This window comes from Crocodylus siamensis, chromosome 6, assembly GCF_052110815.1.
Source record: "Crocodylus siamensis isolate JL-2025a chromosome 6, ASM5211081v1, whole genome shotgun sequence".
Lineage (NCBI taxonomy): Eukaryota > Metazoa > Chordata > Crocodylia > Crocodylidae > Crocodylus > Crocodylus siamensis.
The window spans coordinates 94,311,295-94,328,540 of NC_143400.1; the positions used below are offsets into that span (position 1 = coordinate 94,311,295).

At 47.0% G+C, this 17,246-nt stretch overlaps 1 protein-coding gene across 1 annotated transcript in view; it reads right to left on the reverse strand.

Annotated features, from left to right (window-relative positions):
* PSMD1 (proteasome 26S subunit, non-ATPase 1) overlaps positions 1 to 17,246 on the reverse strand; it is a 115,542-nt gene that overhangs the window by 35,167 nt on the left and 63,129 nt on the right. The window contains exons 17-18 of the mRNA XM_090055386.1: positions 5,676 to 5,790; positions 1,023 to 1,139 (exon numbers count right to left, since the gene is read on the reverse strand). Coding sequence (XP_089911512.1) covers positions 1,023 to 1,139; positions 5,676 to 5,790 — 232 coding nt within the window. The remainder of the gene's footprint in view (positions 1 to 1,022; positions 1,140 to 5,675; positions 5,791 to 17,246) is intronic.

Here is a 17,246-nt window from a genome sequence, read left to right on the forward strand (position 1 = left end):
ACTAGGCTATAAATGCAAAATAGCTCTCGTAATATTTAAGTCCACAACCCCCTTAAGGAGATCTTTTTATATGCTCCATTATATCTGTCTGGAAATATTCCCTTAAGAGCTCCCTTTGTTTGGCAACTCTACACAAATGCCCTTTCACTTTCTGTGGGGGCTGGCTTTCGGTTGCTCTCAGCAGTGGTCTGATCAGCCACAAGCGCTGCTGTGACCTTTGGGTCAGAAACAGGGATAGTGGTGTGTCAGGATATTTGATTTTAGCTTAATTTCTTCCTTTAAGGGTGTCCGTCTTGCTCGTGTCTCCTACAGTTCTATACACAGGAAATTATTTGACTTGAGTCCATAAACTCCAGCTTATAAAGACCGCTTCCTTTTTTTTTTTAAGATGTGATGGTCACCTGCTTCCCCTGTCAATCTTATAAACCACTTAAACCCTCATTTATGCTTTTTATCTTGCACATGCCAATGCAGCTCTTTTCCTGACCTTGAGAAAGTACCTGTATATATTCATCAAAAATCAGGGGGTGTAGTCCTTTGTTGCGAAAGGAGTCTTCTCAGTTTTCACTCCCTTTAAAGCACCTTATTTGTGTTTGTTGCATCTCTGGCTGCACTTTTGTCAAGATACAAAAAGTCTTTTGACCAGCACAACTCAGGAGATTGCTAAAAGTACAAGTGGACTCAGGCAGTAAATAGTTCCCCACCACTGTCACAAGTAGGTGGGAGTTGGGGGGCCGGGAGTGGCACCTGCAGGTTGCTCACCGAGATAGTTTCAGCAACTACACAGTAAAACTGTTCTGGCTGAAAGTGAAGGAGGAGCCACAGATGCATGGCTATGATCAGCAGTTCCCAGACAATCATCACCCCAGAAGCTGATTAGTACTAAATTAAACACAGTATATATAATCAGGCTCGCTCTCTTGAAATTTATGTACAGAACCTAGCACATCTAGCCTCTAAAACATCATCTTTGTCCAAGACCACTTCCCCTCCCCACTCCAAGGCAGGGTGTAAGCAATTACCTTTGGACAGGTGATCTCAGTCTGCTGGATCATGATAAGTGCAGATGCAATCAAAGCTCCTTGACGCACGTAATTCACGGGATCATTTGTCATTGGCTCCAGCAAATTAATTGCTTCCTAAAAACAAAAACAACACCCCCCCTCCATGTTAACCTTATTTACTTTTCAAACACCAGGCTTGTTGCAAGCTTATTAGATTAGAGCCAAAACTACAGTTTACTTATTATCTACATTTTGTCCGTTGTTAATATCAGAGCAAACACAGGAGAATTTTGCTTTTCTCCCAGCAGGCTTTCATTCAAGGATCAAAAAGTTATGAAAGGAATTTAACTGCTGAACAAAGGCTAGTGTCAGAATTACAGAAATTTGTTCCAGCTGTAAACAAGAATGCAAGAAGTATTTTGCAGGTTAGAATTCCTGACATTTTCTCTCAGTCTTTAATAAAGATTTCTTCCATCAATTATACATACACTGCTTGCCCTTCTATGAGTGGAGATTGCTAAGGGGTACGACTGCTTCTTCAGATTCAATGGTTTGCCATCAGAAACCTTCTTGGCCAGGTCATGTGCAAAGCTAACAGACGTATTGAAAAGAATGCATTTCTAAAGCACTTATCAACAAGCATCATCCAGACACTGACTATGGATTGTGAAAAGTCGCAAGAGCTATCCAGGAGAGACAGTCTATTGTAATGCATGTTGGTAATGAATAAAAAGGGCTCTTGTTCCTCTCCAAAGCGAGCGTCAGTATGGTGTGTGAAGGAGTTACTACAGCTGAAAATTACATTTCCACACAGGGCGCCTCCAGGTTCAGGGGATGTGCATAACCCATCAGAAAAGGGTATTGTATAGCTGCTTGTACATGCATATGGTCTCCAAATGATACGCCCGCAGAGTAGTATTTATGTGGTGTAGAAACGCAGAATGCAGGGGCTTGTGAACAAACGTGATCATTACTCAGACTACATCCTGTGGTGGGATACTCCTATCCCTTAATCACTATGCCAGCACTTTCTAGCAAGTAGGATGGAATCTAGCTAACAATCTTTTGTGCAGGCTTCCACATTGCCAAAACCCCACCACAGCTGTAGATACCTAGAAATACGTCAGTAGGAAACTCACTGAGAAAGGCAGCTTGATTTAAATCAAACTACTAATAAAACACTAATTCTAGGAATTACACTGAGAATCAGGCCTACTTTTTGCCATGTGATCTTTCTGTATTGATGTGGTTGCTTTTAAAAGGTTGGGTTGTATCTCCTTGCATATACTGCTTTGTGCCCCATTTGTACGATTGCACGCTTTCCATACTATTTATGGACTGTGTGCAATGGAAGTACTCATCAGCCTAACAAAAAGCTTAACTTGATTTCCAATCTCCCAACTTAGCATTTAAAACATGGTGAAAGAAGCCCCAGAAGACACATTCCAACATAAACAGATGCTTCAGATCTTTACTTAAGAAATAAAGTACAGAACCTCAGCCAGGCAAGTTCTATTATCGTGATCATACAAATTAACTGGAAATAAAACAGACTTGGATTGTAGGACTAAGAACATTTCCATTCAATTAACTTGTCAGATGCCACATGTCAAAGAACATTGGATCTTGAGTGCCACGGCTTCCAGCCTGCTTTCTAAGCTAGTAAGCATCACAGGCAAGTCAGCTAAAGGCAAAAAAACAGAGCATGTCGCAACCGTGTGTACTTCATAATCTGGGTCTCATTGTTCATGCGTGTGTATGGATATCAGAGGATGGGAAAATGGATTACTAGCACCGGCTGGGAAGGAGTTCTGCTGGAGAAAGGGATGGTGCTTAAAAGTGCAAATGATGCTCACGTAGGTTCCTAGCCTAAATGCAGGACTTCCATCTAACCCATGAGGTGCACAGCCCCACCAGGGGGGACGCCTTGTTGGACCTGGTGCTGGCCACAGGCAATGACCTGGTGACTGGGCTGCGGGTGCTCAACCACCTGGGCGACAGCAATCATCGCCTGCTGGGACTCACCATCCAGCGCAAGGTGGCAAAGGCCTGCAGCAAGGCAGCAGCCCTAGATTTCAGGAGAGCAGACTTCAACGAGCTAAGGAGAATAGTCGTGGAAGCACCGAGGTCCCGGAGGGGAGGGGAGCCGGGTGTCCAAGAAGAGTGGTCGCTCCTTAAGGAGACGATCCTCCAAGCTCAAAGGGAGGTAATCCCAACACAGATCAAAATGGGGCAGGAAGGCACAAAAGCCCCCATGGCCACCAAAGCATCTGGGAATGTCTTCTAGCGAAAAGGGATGTGTACACCCAATGGCAGGGAGGGGCCATCCCCAGGGAGGACTATACTGCGGTTGCTCGGGGCTGCAGGGGGTGGTCAGGAAGGCCAAGGCAGAGATGGGACTGGGACTAGCGACCTGGATCAAGGACAACAATAAGTCCTTTTTTAAATACATAGGGGGCAAAAAGAAGGCACCGGGTAACGTGGGGCCCCTGCAAGACACGCTAGGAAATTTGATCGTCACACCAGACGACAAAGTTAACCTACTTAACAACTTCTTTGCCTCCATTTTCCTGAGCAGGGACCGGATCAGTCCCCACACTGGGCCTCCCTCAGGCCCCAGGGGAGGCGCACCCAGGCCCAGGGTGAGGGAGGACCTAGTCAGGGAACTTCTGGAGGGACTGGATGTATTTAAAATCAGCTGGTCCGGATGATCTCCACTCCCGAGTGCTGAGGGAATTGGCTGCGGAAACTATAGGCCAGCCAGTCTTACCTTGGTCCTCAGGAAGCTTTTTGAGAGAATTATCCTGCCACATGTCCATGAGGGGCCACCAGGGGAGATTATGCTTAGGGGCAACCAACACGGGTTCATTAGCGGCAGGTCCTGTCAGACCAACCTGGTGGCCTTCTACGACCAGGTCACCAAATCCTTAGACGCAGGGTAGCAGTGGACATCGTCTTCCTGGACTTTCGGAAGGCCTTCAACACTGTCTCTCACCCCGTTCTCATCAAGAAACTGGGGGCTGTGGTGTCAACACCTACACAGTCAGATGTGTCGCCAACTGGCTGGAGGGCCGCACCCAGAGAGCGGTGGTGGATGGGTCATGTTCGACCTGGAGGGACGTGGGCAGTGGGGTCCCCCAAGGCTTGGTTCTCGGGCCCGCACTGTTCAACATCTTCATCAGTGACTTGGACAAGGACGTAAATAGCATCCTGTTCAAATTTGCTGATGACACAAAGATGTGGGGGGATGTGGGCACGCTAGAAGGGAGGAACAGGCTGCAATCAGACCTAGACAGGTTACAGGGGTGGGCGGATGAGAATAGGATGGGATTTAACACCGACAATGTCAAAGTGCTGCACCTGGGGGGGGAAGAACTGGCACCATACCTACAGGTTGGGGGACTCCCTTCTTGTCACTGCAGAGACAGAAAAGCACCTTGGAGTCATCACTGATGCCAAGATGAATATGGGCCAGCAACGTGGGGATGCGGTCAGGAAAGCCAATCGCACCTTGGCATGCATCCACAGATGCATCTCGAGCAGATCCAGGGAGGTGATCCTCCCCCTCTATGCGGCACTGGTCAGGCCGCAGCTGGAGGACTGCGTCCAGTTTTGGGCGCCGCACTTCAGGAGGGATGTGGCCAGCATGGAGAGGGTCCAGAGGAGGCCACTCGCATGATCAGGGGACAACAGGGCAGGCCCTACGAGGAGAGGCTACGGAACCTGAACCTGTTCAGCCTCCAAAAGAGAAGGCTGAGGGGGATCTAGTGGCCTGTTACAAACTAGTCGGGGGGACCAGCAGGTACTGGGGGAGTCCCTGTGCCCCCGAGCACTACCAGGAGTGACCAGGAATAAAGGTCACAAGCTGGCAGAGGGTAGTTTTAGGCTAAATATCAGGAGGCATGACTTCACGGTCAGGAAGGCTAGGATCTGGAACCAACTTCCAAGCGAAGTGGTGCTGGCTCCTACCCTGGGGGTCTTTAAGACGAGGCTTGACAATCACCTTGCCAGGGTCATCTGACCCCAGTACTCTTTCCTGCCATGGCAGGGGGTCGGACTTGATGATCTGCTCCGGTCCCTTCCGACCCTACTAACTATGAAACTATGTTAATGACCTTTAGAGTTCATTATAAAACCTGAGGTCTACTATTTTGGTTGGTTAAAATGTAGTTCCTTTGGAGCAATTAAAAAAAATATATTTCCATTCATTATACTAAAACAATACGCTTCTTACCTCTAGAAAAGAAACTAATTCCCCAAGTACACTTGGATATTTAAAGCACAGCATATTCAATGAATATTAATTTCAGGCAATTTACTTTGTTAAGTGGCTATCATGTGAATTATGAACAGGCTTGGCAGGATTTGATTCTTATTGATAAACAATTCACCCAGCACTCACAGACTGATGAAAAAAAAATTCCATCAGTAATCAAAGTTTACATAAAGGACATATAAAAAAGAAAAAAAAATCTAGGATGAAGGTAAGGAAATTTGAGGCAGGAGGTCACACACACATACCTTTCCCCACTACCAACTGCTGCAGGAGCTGGAGGTCATGTCAGTAAGGCATGCACTTATTTCATGTGACATTTTTGCATGAATGTCTCTCCAGAAAGCAAGACAGAAGGAGGATTCTTGGCGCGGGAGCTGGTGGCTTTTTCTCCTTACCTTGTTTCCAGTCCCAGCACAGCAGATGCCCAGAGCCATTGCTGCCCCATAACGTACATGTGGGTTGTAGCTCTCGGAGAGCAAAGAAACTACGCTTGGACACTGCTCCGGAGTCCTAGAGGAAGACCAAAGGAAATGCTTCTGTTATTATATGATTTGAGAATCTGGAGATCGTGCACCTTGACTATGCTGAAAAGATAAGCCTTCCTTACACGCACTAACTGTTCATTTTGCATGTTTCTAATTCAGCTTTTCAACTAGGCTAGAGAAGGGCAGGCACAGATGCGCCTGGGGGAACATCTGGGAAGGTTCCCCAGCAGCAAGCTCCAGCTGAGAAAAAAAAAAGCTACCAGCACCATGTATAACACAGCTCCCACCTTGAACAGATCATTTCTCATGTTTCTTTTTTTTTTTTAAAAGGGATTATAGTTCTGGGATGAGATACTAGTGCAAATGCAGCCCACACCTTTCTTCAGCTCACCTGAAGCAAGGGGAAGACAAGTTCAGCCTCCATGTACAGTGTCCATCAACAGATGCCTAACACAGACCATTTCAAACATACCACCAACCCTGTAGGCTAGTCCACCACAACAGTGGAATTTCTAACCCGTGGCCAACAGTACCGAGAAGACTCCCGTTTTCCCCTGCAGCAGGCTGAGAGCATGAAGTTATCACTGCTGATGCAAACACTCCCACAAATATTTAAATATTTCACCTCCCTGGTGCACCACACGGCCCCTTAACAGCTGGGGAATCCTCATTTCACTCCTACTCAAAGTTCACATTTTATCATTTAATCCAGTACCTGCCAGGTTCCACATTTCATGAGTAGCAAAGCAGCTTTTTAATTTTTTTAAATGTTTTTAAAGTAAGCCTCTCAAAGCGATTTCCCTCCACAGTGGAGGAGACCACATTCTCGCAACTCAAGTGCATAACTCAGAAGCGCTACAAACTGCTCTCAGACTTGTCAAGGTTAATCTTTTAAGGTCAGCTGGCTTGGCCACTCTGACAGTAGCAATATATGAATGTGGTTAGCATGTGCATGTGCCTGAAAGAGAGAGAAAGGAAAAGCATGAGGTGCAGTGAATGGATTGAACCGACTACCCAGCTTTTTTCTATAGTGTCTGTCATCATGTTACCCAAGACAAGTGTCTTGCTACACCCTCTATTCTGGCCTACTCATCATTAGAGGGGATGGCTGTAACTTTAAGTGAGCTTCACTTGCCCCACACTTGTGCTATACATGTGCATGTATATATGTACATGTATATACATGTACCATGCTTGGTCTACAAGGTTCCAATCTATCCTACCCTCCATGCAGCTTTCAGATGAGATTTCTACCATGCTCTGCAGTGATACTCTAGCCCAATTTTACACCAACATGAAGCAATCTAAGGATGTGAACGGAGTGGAGAGCCAGTAATGTTTTAAGTCTGAACTTCTGGTTACGACTCACTCAGCAAATTTAGGCCATTGGATTTGTTTTTCCATGGCACAGGTCCCCATCTGGGAAAATGGGAATGGCCCAGCTCCTCCCAGGTGACGGGTGTTATGAGGAGGATCAGTCAGTGTTTGTATGTAAAGACGTGGCAGCCTCTATTGCAGTTCTCAATCTTTTTCAAGTCAGGGTGTCCTCCGCCACTTTTCCAAATGTGGTGGTACCCACCCCCAATTGAGAACCACTGCCTTCGCTTGCCTCAGTACTTCTCAGCCAGGGGGCTGCCCCACCTTCTCACCTGTATTAGGGTTTTCTGGCAAGAGCAGAGGGGTAACTAGTTTAGTCTCCTAGGCAAAACTCCCCTGTGCCCCTGTGGGGTGGAAGGAGGTTGGATTTTACCTGCCCTGGGGATCTCTGCACCCAGTTCCCGCAGTTGGGCCGTGCAAAGAGCTGCTCCAGCCCAGTAGGACCCCTCTGATTGATAAGTGTAAAGGGCTCCAAAGCTCAGCATCATCCCTCCAGATGGGCAATGAAGAAAGCTGAGGCCAGAGTATTTGGCTCTTGCACAGCCCTTGCTGATCCGACCGTGTGCTGCTCCCAGAAACAGAGGGGTGCAGGACAGACCCATCTGCCAAGCTCTTCTTTCAGCAGGAGCATGTGCAGCAAAGGTGCAGAAGGAGCACAGGCTCCAGCTGCGGTTGCTCTCTCTGATCCATTTTTGCAGCAGGCACCCATGTCACAGCTCCCCTGGAAGTTGAGAACCACTGCTCCAGTGTTAAGACACAGCCTCGTTCCACCCAGGCATCAGAGAGATGGGGAAGCCACCCAAAGGAAAAAAGATGCTCCAAAATTCAAAGTTTGGCTTCTTATTTAAATATGTTTCTATTTATATGCATTTATGCTTATATATTTATATATAAATATATGCTTATACTTACATATATTCTTATTTAAATGTATATGTCATGTTTTCCATTTTATACAGGAATGATCATACTCAAATACCTACATCACTCAGGTGTGCAGAGACACCCAGACCACTTTTCTTCCTACCACTACTCCCAACAGCCCTCCTCCCACATCCAACTGAGTGTCCACAGGTAGTTCAAATGCTGAAGCAGTTCAGCTTGACTACCCCACAGTAAGGGCAGCAATTAGTCAGATGGGAATAAGATAGTGATGAATCTGGGGATGCTGTACACTCCCTCCCATCCCTTTCTATCAGTGGCCTATCTCCTTATGAGGCTTCCTTCCCAAAACTTCTAGCCAGCAAGGAGGAGTGATGGTCTAGGGTACCACTTTTATAAGAACAAAAATAGCTTGGGGAGGGGGAAAAGCCAACAAAAAGGGAATGACACTGAGGTTCAAGAGAAATTCATGGGGCGGGCCGGTAGCTCTGCTGCCTTCGAGATGCAACCCTGACAAGGAATGGAAATAGAGGGGCGGAGGGGAAGATCAGCTAAAAGCAAGCGGCGCTGGCAGTAGGTGTGAGGATGAGCAACTCAGACGTACATAAAATGCCCTGCTGACTGCTTGCTCAAATAACAGCTTGAATCCTGACAGTGTCCTTAAAAAATGAGCTGCTGTGCAGACTGGGAATGACGAGTCTTTTAATAAATGAGTGTAAGCATTTCACTGTGCCAAAGACTCAGGCCAGTGCACAACAACTTAACACCTTGGCGTTTGCTTTACTTTAGCAAGCACTTGCCAGTCGGCTCGTGCGACAAAGAGCACACAAACATCTGCTGGCAAAGAAGCTGTAACATCCCTCGCAGGCACCGAGATCCATGTATGTGAATCATGTTGCGAAACCTGGCTTGGGATTGACCACCTGTGAGAAGATCTTATTTAAAAAAATAAATCAGGATTAAATCTAAGCCAACTGTAAATTTCATTTATAAATGGGTTATTTCTAATAATCAAGGAGACTTGCTATGACTGTTTTAAATACTCTTATACACATACTCCATTACTACAGCAGTCAAACAGTCTCATAGGTGGTCTCATGTACACCTAACTACCAGGGGGCAAAAGAATGGGAGAGAGGCAGGAATGAAGTCTGATGATCTTTTCCAGACACTTGAAACATTCATAGCTAAATGCACATTTCTAAGTACTGAAAATAAAATAACAACCAAGCAGATGAAAACATTAATCTCTGGTGAAAACAGTCTCTCATCACCTGCATGCATGGTGGAGGCAATGCCTCCCCTCTTTGCAACTACAGATCCCACCCCAGGCTAGCCTCATCAGAAAGCTGACTTCTGAATTGTCTGCGCACATGCACACATCCATTTGTTCTGTCCTGCTCAACACCTGGCTCTTTGGCTTGGAAAAAGCTTAAGATGACTGAAATATGGATGTGCCAATCAACTGCAGAGGCCAAGCCATCTGGGGAACCCCACTTCCTCTATGAATAATCCAAGGTACCCCACAAAAGTCACCCTCATACCTTCTCACCATCTGAAGAATTAAAAAAACCCAGAATCCTAGGACATCAGACTGCGACTGGGAGCTATGGTAGGAGACAAAGCCCTGCAAAGCAGCTTTACAAAGGAAGAACATCCTGGTATGAGAGGGGGAACTTAAGCATCAGTGTTTAAGCCATAACACTCACTAAGCCCGTTCTGTGGGTAACAGGCTTATCGTATTTGACAAATGATCTCAAATGGGAAATCTGGAAACAGAGGAGTGCAATAGGTTTGAAGGACAAACCTTCATAGATCATAGACAGACACAGGAGGAACACCAGACCACCTACTGTTAGCGCAGACTTAGTGATGGGGCACTTGGAGGGGCTGGATGTGTTCAAATCAGTGGGCCCGATGATCTTCACTCAAGGGTGCTGAAGGAATTGGCCAGTGTCATAGCAGAGCCCTGGCACGGCCGTTTGAGAGCTCGTTGTGCTCTGATCAGGTCCCAGAGGACTGGAAAAGGGCCAATGTGGTCCCTATTTTCAAGAAGGGGAGGAGGGAAGAAGGGAAACTAAAGGCCAGTTAGTCTCACCTCTATCCTTGGGAAAACTCTGGAAAAAATCATTAAGGATCACATTTGTGGGAGTCCAGCAGGGGAAATAATGCTGAAAGGAAATCAGCGAAGATTCAATGCAGGTAGATCCTGCCTGACTAACCTGGTTTCTTTTTAAGACCAGGTCATAAAATGCGTAGACGCAGGAGTTGAGGTAGATGTCATCTACCTAGACTTTAAGAAGGCCTTCGATACAGTATCTCATTCTGTTCTGGTAAATAAACTGACAAGCTGTGATGTAGATAATTACACGGTCAGGTGGGGGACAAATTGGCTTATGGCGTTGCACCCAGGGAGTGGTGGTGGATGGGTAAGAGCACCCTGTCCAAGTTTGCATATGGTGCCAAATTATGGGCCAAAATTAACACACCAGAAGATAGGAAAGGGATCCAGGCAGATCTGGACAGGTTGGAAAAATGGGCAGAACGAAATAGGATGCAGTTCAACGAAGACAAGTGCAAAGTGCTATACCTGGGCAAAAAGGCCCACCAACACACTGAGAGGCTGTGGGGCGACCTTCTCAGCAGCACAGCAGCGGAAAGGGATCTCGGAGTCATAGCTGACTCCAAGATGAACGTGAGTCGTCCGTGTGACGAAGCGATCAATAAGGCTAACCGTGCTTTATCATGCATTAGCAGGTGCATGACAAACAGGTGCAGGGAGGTGATGCTTCCCCTCCACGCGACACTGGTCAGGCCATAGTTGCAGTACTGCATCCAGTTTTGGACGCAACACTTCAAGAAGGATGCAGAGAATCTCGAGAGGGTTCAGAGGTGTCCACTCGTATGGTCAGAGGCCTGCAGGCAAGGCCCTACGAGGAAAGACTGAGGGACCTGGATTTCTTCACCTTTTGCAGGAGAAGGCTGAGAGGTGATCTTGTGGCTGCCTAGAATTCATCAGGGGAGGGCAGCATGGAATAGGAGATGCTCCGTGTACCAGGGCACCCCTGGAGTAACTAGGAACAACAGCCACAAATTGACGGAGAGCAGATTTAGGTTGGCCATTAGGAAGAACTTCTTCAGTAAGGGTTGCTGGGATCTGGAATGGGCTCCAAGGGAGGTGGTGCTCTCCCCAACCCACCCCAGGGGTCTTCAAGAGGAGACCGGACAAGCACCTGGCTGGGGTTTGTCTGACCCCAGTGCTCTTTCCTGCCCAGGGCCAGGGGTTGGACTTCATGACCTACTGAGGTCCCTTCAGACCCTAAAAATCTATGAACAAGAGACCAACTATGACCATCTAACCCGACTTCATGCATAAAATAGGCCAGTTATTCTATCCAGTAATTCCTACCTTGAGCCCACCAGGCCAGAGAGAACGAATGTTGTAGAAAGGTATCCAACACTGACTTTGGGAATTAAATTCTCTTTAATATGCAGGATTCCTTCCTTCTGCTGCTAACAATTCTGAACACCAGCTTTGCTCAAGCAGCTCACTTAGCAATTGTCTTCGAGGAGAAAACAGCCAACAAGAGAGTTGTCTTATTCAGCATGATAAAGTCTGGCTAAGCTAGCCCACCCTTGCTCTCTTTGGATACTTCTCAGGCACTAATCTCAATATGGGCAAGTCTTGTCTTGGAAAACAGCCACAAGCCAAACTCTCCACAATTCTTCAGTCTCTACCTTTTCCTATTTTAACATGGGATCAAATCAGGGGAATTTATTTAAAAGGTGAACTGGGAAGCCCTTTAATGCTCTGCACTTATATTTAGGGTTCAGCATTTTTCCTACAACAGCTAGCATGTTACACTGCTTTGCACTATTAAGGAAAAAAGGAAAATTACTGACATTTTAATGTGCGTCCTAGCAGAAGGCTGATACACAAACGAAATTCTAACACCAGTTGGGCTCAGAGCACTAGCAATGCATCACACCAGCTTGCAGACCTAGGTCACAAATCGGGAGTGTAATGACTCTCCAGTCATTACCGTCTGAGGACTGCTCAGCAGGCTCCTAGGGGTGCACCGATACAGCTTGGGGGTCGATACCAACAGCCGATTTTTAAGGAGGCACATTGGCCAATACCGATCCCATTTCCAATATGCAGCCTGACAGCTTGAAGAGTTGCATGCAGATGGTAACTCTGCTGTGGTGGAGGGGGAGGGGGAGGGAAGGGATGTGGTGGTGGGGCGCAGATCAAGGCTCCTGTGGTGAGGAAGGAAGTGGGATTGGGGCAGGCGCTGCCCAGCTGGGGTGGGGCAAGACAAAGCCGCAGCTTGTGTGTGTGTGTGTGTGGGGGGGGCTCCTGCCGCTCTTCCCAGCACATTGGGAGGGGGGAAAGGGGAGGGGTGTTGGGCCAGGGCTGTGCTCGGGATGGGTGGAGGCAGCTGCAGCCGCTCCCCGCACAGCCCCTGCCCAATCCCACCCCCACACCAGGAAGAGCCTGGTGCTGTCCCAGCCCCAGGCAGCAGCTGCAACCTCCCCTCATCCCCCGCCCACAGATCCAGAGGCACATGCCCCCACATGCCCCCCCCCCCCAAGGTGTGCACAACCATGGGAGCTGCCTCCCCCTCCCTGCACCCCCCAGACAAGCTGCAGCTCCGTCCCACCCCGGCTGGGGGCCCCAGCCCCACTCCCTCCTTCACCGCAGGGGCCTTGATCTACTCCCCACACTCCTTCCCTCCCCTTCCTCCACAACAGACTTACCAGCTGCACGCAGCTCTCCAAGCTGCCAGGCTGTGCTCCTCGCCACCTGTGCTGTGCTGCGGCTGCGCGCGTGCCCGAGCACTTAATCGGCCCAATTATCGGTTACATCAGGCCGATTTCCGATATAGCAAATTTTCTTTGCATCTGTGCCGATTCGATATTGGACGAATGTATCAGTGTGCCTCTACAGGCTCCGGTCCAAATTTGAGTTGTTCAGATCTGAGTGGGCCAACGTCCACATTCCAAAAGCTGCCCACACAACTGGCAACCTCTGACAATTGCCCCATTAGAAGGAATGAAGGCTGAAAGAGCCAAAGACTCATCGACTCTCCCAGCCCTTCAGATTTGCTCTCATCCTACCCCAGCAGAGTCTTCTGATGATGCCCATGACAGTATGGTCTTACCGCTCTGGTGCCTGTTCTGTGCAATCGAACACATCATTCTCCAGAGCATGATCTGGCTTGTTTCAAAAACATTAACAAAGAAATGGCTTTAAGAGTCAATAAAAACAGTGGGGAGATGACTAATTTTTTTTTAATTAGGTTTCCTCACCAATGAAATCCTCTGGAAATCTCTGAAGAGAAACAAGTAGTACATGTAGCTAAAGATTTCCAACAACTCCTGAAATAAGCTGCCAGGACTGATGCAACCTCAAAGGACATCTTAACCTCATTATCCAAACCACCTGATCTAGTTTAACCATTATGTCAGCTCCTGGAGAGGCTGATCTACCAGAAATGGATCACCCAGAAGTACATCAGTTTTGCAAGCCAACACAAACATTTTTCAGAGGAGCAAAAGCTGAGGATTCCCTCCCTGCATCCTAAGAAACGAGAAGGAAGGGTTTTTTTCCTCTAAATCCACAATGCATATATTCATATAAGAAAAGCAGAAAGTAGATTCATGGCAAGTTTGTGAACAGAGCCCTGCTCAGACAAAGGAGGTTAGGTGTGAATCATGAATGGGCTCCCCTCATCTGTAATTTCCTTCCCTTGCTATTGAGACCTGATTTGTCATCACATCTCCGCTGCGATGTGGTAATGCACTGAGGCTTCCCTGGAAGATCAGAGGGACTGCTTCTGCTGCAAAAAGCAAATCACAAAAGCTTAGCCTACGAAGGTCTCACAGGCACAAAGACCAAGAACACACACACACACAGGTATGTGCACCCTTGTCCCATTCAGCTGCGGTCACTTTGTGGAACATGTGGCCACAGGAGGTTGCAGAGCAGTGGTTTTCAGGCAGACAGCATAACCAAGTACAAAGAGGGAGCAGACTAATTCATGGAGGATGGGTTCACTGAGAACCCAGAGGGATCTCTCTTCCTGACATCTATAAACCAATGATGGTTGATGCCAAGGCAGGCAGGACAGAGGATGGATCACTCTAGACATGCTCCTCATATACCTTCCTTCTAAAGCTGCCACGGACAGAAATAGGCCATGTGTTATATAATAATGCTGGGACTAGGCCCACCAGAAATTACAAGCATCTCCCTCTCCCCTGCAATGCAAACTGATGTAACAACTGATTTTGTGAGAAACACACAAGAAAGCAGGAACAGGGGTGCATGTTAACAACTAGGGTACCAAAGGAGGACAGCAAGTAGAGAACCCACTTCCCAACAACACTCTGCTTGGGGACATGCCCAGACGAGGGAAAGCAAGACAGCTCCACAACTACTCACGTTCCCTCCAGCCATCATCTCCTTCCTGGTCTGGTCGATGGCCAAGGTCAGGAACAGATCAACCAGAAGGTCCTGGGATGTTGCTGGGCTACAGATGAGGTGAGGTTGGAGACAGGCCTATTTACTAGGCAGGGTCAGTGGGCCTAGTCCGGGGGAGGGCAATTATTTTGGGTGGAGGACCGCTTACTGAGTTTTGGCAAGCCATCGAGGGCCACATGACAGGCAACCAGGGGCAGATGTATATTAATTTTCTAAATTTTTTAGGGGCCCCACAAGCTGGATAGAATGGCCTGGCAGGCCGTATCCGGCCCACGGGCCACATTTTGCCCACCCCTGGCCTAGTCCCACCAGAAACTAAAAGCCTCCCTTAATCAAAGGAAGGCCACCAAGCGTGCTGTACACACTGAGTGCATGGGACAACAAGAGAGAAAACGGGGTTGGGAGTGATGGTGTCTGCTGAAGTGCAATGGGGCAAGAAGGGTGGAGGCAGGATACTTAGCTAGGCAGACTATCAGTCTGACCCAATATGGCATTTCTTACACCTCCTTTCTCCATAAAGCGTAGGAAAGTGACTGCAAGGTACAACAAAGACTTAGATCCACCTCTGCAGCTCCCAATGTCTAGTCTGCTCATGGTCTTCCATCAGGTCTCGTTCAACACGAGAATGATGCATCTTGTTACATTCTCTCCGTTTTCTAGATTATGTACCCTTTGGGCCACAGACTTACTTTACTACCCTGTATATCTCATTGATACTTAAATAAGCCATTAATATACATAAAAGGTAAGCAGCTGCCTGCACAGACACAAAGACTGCTGAAAGCACGCCATCCTAGTACACATGATCAACACTAAAAATGGAAGTGTCTGAACAATCGCTAATGTTAAATACACGGGTTTTTTAGACTGTAAATATTTAAGGACCTTACAGCTAAACGAAAAGCAAGATGCCAGAAAATTAAAAGAACAATGCCAAATATACTTTAGAAAATCTCTTCATTAATTCCCCCAGTTCATTTTTTCAGCGGGCTCTAAATATTTATGACTTTTCAAACTATTGGACCTTAATAAATCATCCAATACGGAACTAGTTCTGTACACGGGATGTCCCACGCTACTGTGACAGATGACTTAGAAAACCAGGGAGGTTTCATTTCAGCTGTGAAAGAGTTAACGAAGCAAAAATACTGAGACCTAATGACAAAATCTAGTGCCATTTCTACAAAGGAAAGAGCTGATGGCACTTTATAGACAATATAATCCATACCAAGCAACTGAAGATACAAAACAGACAAAGGATGGGGGAGGAAAAAGCAACCAAGTTAAACATTTTTTGTTTCTGTTGGCAAGCAATTTTGTAAATCCCCTGGTCTTCTCCAGTTTCAAGCAGTTTTAAACCTTTTCGACATCCCAATTCCCTGCTTGGAGTATGCATTTGCTATCCAGTGTGTAATGCAGCCTCAATCTCTACAGTAGTTTTTTTTCCCCTCCCTAAAATGATTCCCGTTCTATACATAGGGCCAGATAAGTTGCGGGAACTTCTAAGAAGCTCTGCTTTATGTGGATGCAACACATATCAGCCACAACTATTCACATTTTTTTCTATTCTGAACGGGGTCTACAGCAAATAAAATGGAATTAATGATCTGAGAAAAGGAGGTAACAGCAGGTGGGAAAAAAAAAATCTACAGATGGTCAAAATTATTTAGTTTGGTCAACTGTAGAGAGGGCTAAAGAGAATTTGAGTGGGACATGGCAAAAGCAGGTGAGGGGGGAGAAAAAAAACAGGTAAAATGAACAGGCCAAGTGCAACAACAATACTCATGTTGAAAGGAGTAATGGGAATTGGTTTTCTATTAACTAATAATTGAGAAAAACATAGGGGTACAATTAACAGGTCAACTTCTGCTCAAAGTGAAGGCAGTCAAGTAAGTGTTAGGATGTTAAGAAGAGAGATAAGAAGCGTATAAATCAGTTTTGCCCCTGGACAGGGCAGTACTGAGTTCAGTTCTTTTCCTCCTTCCCAAGAGAAAGAGACATTCAGCGACGGTGAAAGTGAACAGATGCACGGAAAGGCCAATTTAGAGACTTAACTGTTGTCTTCACAGTCAAGGCATAAGAAGGAGATAAGGAAAGGCATAAAAACAACGGTGATATGGAAGCTTCGTCTACTTATTCTGTAGCATAACAACAGTAGGAAATGCACTGGGTTATGCCCCACATTGTCAATTGTGGGTTTCCTTGTTCTTTTCCGCACCAGCCAGACCGAATATTGGGCTGGACAGACCATGCGTTTCGTCTGCCATGGAAATTCCTGTTCACCTCAAGACTTGCTTCCTTCGGCGCTGGTGTCCGAGTGCTACCCTCCACTCCTGCTCCCAACTAGACCTCAGAGCATCATGACTAACTCAGGGCTGGCAAAACAAAGCAGAAGTCTGGTTATTTTGTCATTCCGCTTGGTCTCTCATATCACTGCTACCCAGCAGCAGGCTTCAAGCACAGGCCCATTCCTTTGAAGTTTGAGAGCCTTCAGCTTGCAAAGGCTTCTGTGAGAGCACGGGCAGTTGAGGTTAGATACTAGGAAGAATTTTCTCACTAGGAGGGTTGGCAGCACTGGACCAGGTTACCCAGTGAGGTGGTGGGATCTCTATCCTTGGAGGTTTTGAAGACCCAGGTAGACAAAGTCTTGGGTGGGAAGACATGGTTGGGGCAAGTCCTGCTTTAAGCAGGGGGTTGGACTAGATGTGACCTCCTGAGGTCCCTTCCAGCCCTCA